The sequence below is a fragment of the Leishmania donovani genome, chromosome 16 (genome assembly GCF_000227135.1).
Source record: "Leishmania donovani BPK282A1 complete genome, chromosome 16".
NCBI classification, from domain to species: Eukaryota; Euglenozoa; class Kinetoplastea; order Trypanosomatida; family Trypanosomatidae; genus Leishmania; species Leishmania donovani.
The window spans coordinates 200,923-205,922 of NC_018243.1; the positions used below are offsets into that span (position 1 = coordinate 200,923).

Sequence of the window (5,000 nt, forward strand, 5' to 3'; positions counted from 1 at the left end):
CCCTCCGGCGGTGACAAGCTCAGGCGCCTGCGACGTGGCGAGGTCAGAGCGACGTATCGCTACAGATGTCGGCGGTCAGGTCCTGGGCTGCGTGGCGTCGCGGCGGCATGCGAAGCGGCTGTTGGTGGGTAGAGCTTGAGGCGGGGGCCGTGCTCCCCGACGACCGAGTCGGCGCACTGCTGTACCGTGCGCGTCTACGGCTGCTTCGCACCAGACGACGGGCGCCCGTGGCAGGAGGAGCCGGAGGTGCGTGTGTGTGTGCGTCAGAGGTGGCGGTGTAGGGTGTGGTGTTTGGCCTCGCCTGGTGCACGGCAGACAGACGAGCTCACCTTGAAAGATAAAACTTCCACGCAACGCTCACGCGTGCACCTTGTCGAATACCAGCGGCACAGCACGTTTCTCTTCGTGCGTGTGTATGTTGCCGCCCCTCTGCTGTCGTCGCACCGCGCCTTTCGCGGTTGCCGCTTGGCGTGTGATGTCTTCATCTGTTGATGGGCGGGGCCCCTTCGCCACCCTCTTTGAGCGAAGCGCACGCTGCCTCTGCTTGTGTGCCTCTTCAGTCGGCATGCGCCTTAGTTATATGTCTTGTGCCGGCGGTGCTGACGGGTGGCACCTGTGGAGGGGAGGGTCGTGCACCCCCTCCCTCACCGGCCACTTCAACACCCATCACCCACCTCCTCTTACCCTTCGCATGTCCGACAACGTCTTAGTCCCGAAATTGGGAGCGGTGCCGGAAGGGGGTGAAGGTTCCTGAAAGCAGCATCACCATCTCACTCCTTTGCCAGGGCGCGCCCGCGCAGGCGCCAACCCTCGTACGGGGACCATCGGCACTTGGAATGCAGCTCCTCGCCGCGGACAGTCCACTCGCACGCGAGGTCGAAGGAGCGGTGCGGCGCGTCGGGCTGTCGCAGATTAAAGATGCGATTCGGATTCGTGTGAAGCACGCGCACAATGTCGTCCAGCGTCAGCGTGCACCCCTGCTGCTCCGCCGCAGCGAGCGTAGACGGCTTCGCCGCCGTCGGGTGCGGCCAGTGGCCCGCCACCACGGTCAGCAGCAGTGGAACCACAACTTCGATGGCCGGCATTCCACTTGGCGGCTGGGCGGCGCCGTCGCAATGATCCTTCTCGGCGATCGTGTGCGGCGCGTGGTCAGTGCCGACGCAGTCTACGGTGCCGTCCAAGAGCCCGGCCCAGAGCGCCTCATGGTGCGGCGGGGGTCGGACCGGCGGGTTCACCTTCACACGCGCGCCACAGCACGAGTAGTCGGAGGTCGTGAGAAACAGGTGATGTGGGGTCACCTCGCAGGTGAGCTGCAGCGTCGGGTCGGCCGCGCGGGCCTCGCGGACCAAGTCGAGGCTCTGCGCCGTCGAGACGTGGGCGAGATGAAGCGGCGTGCGGCACTGGCGTGCCAGGTCGATGGCACTCTGCACCGAAGCCGCCTCCGAATCTGCGGGGCGCCGCAGCGAGTGCGAAGCAGGGCCGTCATAGGGGTGCTGAGCGGCAGCGGCGTCGTTGATCTCCGACTGCTCACAGTGGGCGACGAGCACGATCTGAAGACGCCCACACATCTCGAAGCTCTTCTCCACGACCGAGCGGCTCGACTTCATGTTGCCGGTGGAGTTGTCGAGGTACAGCTTCAGTCCGCAGCAATGAGTCTTGAGCTCCGCGTGCGCCGGGTTTGTCCAGAGCTCCTGGAGTTCCTGCAGGTGCGCCTCGGCCGTCGCGCCAAAGAAGAAAAAGAGCTGGCAGTCGGCGTGGGCGGTGGCCTTGGAGCGCGCCACCTTGTCCGCCAGTGCAGCGATGCTCTGCGTCGGCGGGCTCGTGTTGGGCATGTCGCAGGCAACAGTGATGCCGCCGTAGTACGCCGCGGTGCTTTCACTGGCGATGTCTGCCTTGTGCTCGAGGCCAGGCTCGCGGAAGTGCACGTGGCAGTCGATAAGAGGTGGCAGCTGCACGACCGCCGTCGCCGACATGGGGGCCGAGGACATCTCCCACTCTCTGTTCGTTCGTCAGGAACGGAAACGAGAGAAGAAGGGGAAGGAGGGGGCGACTAAGGGGAGAAGTCGAGTGTGGCGTATAAAGACCTCGGTGGGCTGCTGGGAGAGGCACACAGCAATGAAAATAGTGGGGTGTGCGCCATGTATGCAGTGTGCCATGCGGCGGCGGAGTGCGCGTACGCGAGTCCGAGAGAGAGAGGGGGGAGGAAAAGGGATGGAGTGTCGTGGTTCCGTCGAGGCGAGGCACCAGTGTCCGCCTAAAAGTGAAAGGCACTGTGGCACCGTGAGAGCAGCAGCAAGATGAGGCTCACAACTCATCGAGAGCTCCGTCATATGCACACATGCACGGACGCCAAGTACTTTGCGTACACCGGAGCACAGCTGCGTGAGAGCTGTGCATGTGTGCGCGCACGCGCTGCCATACCGACGGCCAGTCAGCTCAGCACCAACACCGCAACACACGAGACACTGCGGAGGAGCGGGAAAAAGTCTCGTCCTCTCTTCATCTCGTTCCCCTCACAGACTCTTGAGCGGCGTCACCACCCATCCCTGCGACGCCACCCCACTCTTTCGGCCCGCCCCCGCTTGTGCTGCTTTCCTTATACACTTCTTACGGTCTCAATGTACTTAAGCCAGTGACACGCACACACGCACATCCAAACGCTAAGCCTCTGCCGTCTCGCCGCGCCCGGTATCCTCTCTCCCTCCCTCGCCTTCCTCAGCATCCCCGTCGGTTGGGCAGAGGAGAGGAAGAGGGCCGACGGATGGGTGGTGGCCGTTGCGGCCGCCCCAACGGGTGCTCGACACCCACGACGGCAGGCATCGGGCCCCTCGCACGCGCACTCCACCACTACCCCCATCCTCCCCATTGCCTCACAAGTCCCACACGAGCCACGAGAGAAAGGCGTGAGCGCACGTGCACGGAAGATGAGGGAGGGAAGGAGGGAGCGAAGAGCAACAAGGGCACGAAGCGCTACAGTATAAACGGATCATTGCACATCAATACAGACGGAGAGCGTGGCAACACGAGAAAGAAAGAGCGCGCGCACACGCACATGGCGGAAGCGGTGCGCATCATATATCCGCCGGAAGAGAGAGGGAGGGGGCGTACAGACGTCAGCTTCCCTCCCCCATGCTCCCCCCATCCCGCATCTCCTGCTCTCCCCGTCCAATTGGCACACGTCTGGATGCGGGCTGCCATGTGCGCCCCTCGACAAGCGCACAGCAACGCGGACACACCACCGGCGTCTTGTCCTTCGCCTCGTGCGGTTGCTTCGCTGAATAGTTTCGACGTATCCCACCTATGCGCCCAAACCCACGCTCACACCCACACACGAGGCAGCGGTGCACCCAGCAGACGCTAAGAGGTGAAGGCGTCACACGGCGGCGGGGGGAGGGGGGGGGGAGCATGAAGCAGTCGAAGACGAAACGAATAATACGGGCGAAGATATCTTAGAAAAGCACGGCCAACAACAGCATCGCAGGCCTCTCGTCACGCGACACCCACCACACACACATACACAAGTTGCACGGACACCAGCGGAAAGGCGTGCGAGCAGCGACAAAATAGAGCAGCGGCATCCGTAACTGCAACGGAGAGACCGCGGCAGCGACAGCAGCCTAGAGAGGCACGCGCGCACTTTGAATTGCCACTTCTCGCCTGCACGTGCTTGCGCGCGTGTTGGCGTGTATACGCGTCTACCACTGCACGTCGCTGAAGGAGCCGTTGCCGGGCTGGAAAACCTCCTCGAGCTCCTCCTCGGTTACCAGCTGCGGCGCGACACGACGGTCAACCGGGTTCTGCACGTGCGACAGCTTCAGGAAGATGATCTCGCCCTGGTGCAGCTCCAGCTCCACCACACCGCTCACATCGCTCGTCAGGAAGCGCACCGCCTCGATGGCGGACTGCGTGTGCTTCTCTGACAGCTGGCCAGCGCCGATGTTTTGTGACACGTGGCGCGAGTATATGCGGAACAGGTCCGCGGCACAGCGGTCGAAAGAAACGTCGTATAGGAACTGCAGGCCGACGGAGAGCAGATTCATGCCCGGTGTCTCGTACATGGCGCCCTCGCGCGTGCGGGTGATGCCGACGCCGTTGCGGCCGGCGATCTCGTTTGCCATCTGCAGCGCCAGCAGCGGCGTTACGTCGATACCGTTGATGTTCACGCAGCGCGCACCGCGGAAGGTGAGGGACACGAACTCGGGCGTCACGCTGCACTCGCGCACCGGCTTCACCAGCGATGGCGCCGGCAGGCTACGCATGTCGTCGCCGTAGTAGGTGCTACCGCATACGGAACTGTGCACCTGGACGTTGCTCTTCACCGTCGCCTTGATGCCGTGCTTCCGCAGGAAGCTGATCTGGTCGGCCACCGTCTCGAAATCCTCCATCAGCCGCGCGTCGCGCCACGCGTTGTAGACGCCCATCTCAGGGCAGTTGCTCTGCACGTACTTCTCGAAGCCCGCCTCCTTCTTGTTCTGCTTCGACGTCTGCGCCACCACGGACATGCGACGCTGGCGCATCACCGGGATGAGGTACTTGCCGAAGATGTACCAGCTAAGTTTCGAGAGATGCCAGTTGTGGCGCTCGTCGGCGGACTGGCACATGATGAGGTCGAACGCCGAGTTCGCGATCTCCGAGCGCAGGTCGACCACCTCGACCGGCACGTTCAGGCTCTGAAACGCCTGCTCGAAGTGATCGATGTCCGACCCACCGAGGTAGGCGTGAAAGCACGTGATGTTGAGCCCCTCCTGGCTCAGACGCAGCGCCAGCACCTTGCTATCGTTGTTGTTGGTAATCATCAGCCCAACCTTGTGGCACCGCAACATGGCGCAGTTGTTGTTCTCGACCTTGTGGTAGATCTTCGGCACGTAGTGGCGGAACGGCTCAATCTCGATAGACGACGCGGGCAGATCCATGCACTCGCAGAACATTTTAACAATGCTTGGCTCCGTCAGCAGAGGAATGTTGTAGTCGACGGCGAGGCGGCGCACCCAGTAGTCCGG

At 63.0% G+C, this 5,000-nt stretch overlaps 2 protein-coding genes across 2 annotated transcripts in view; both read right to left on the minus strand.

The window, feature by feature from the left end:
- Positions 1 to 770: 770 nt before the first annotated feature.
- LDBPK_160580 (dihydroorotase, putative) lies at positions 771 to 1,988 on the minus strand (the record flags this gene model as incomplete). The annotated part of the gene is made up of 1 exon (XM_003859697.1): positions 771 to 1,988. One exon carries the CDS (start codon positions 1,986 to 1,988, stop codon positions 771 to 773), a length of 1,218 nt encoding a protein of 405 aa, XP_003859745.1.
- Positions 1,989 to 3,695: 1,707 nt separating this feature from the next.
- LDBPK_160590 (carbamoyl-phosphate synthase, putative) overlaps positions 3,696 to 5,000 on the minus strand; it is a gene marked incomplete at both ends in the record, with an annotated part of 5,529 nt that continues 4,224 nt past the window's right edge. The window contains one exon of the mRNA XM_003859698.1: positions 3,696 to 5,000. This exon is cut by the window's right edge and continues 4,224 nt beyond it. Coding sequence (XP_003859746.1) covers positions 3,696 to 5,000 — 1,305 coding nt within the window.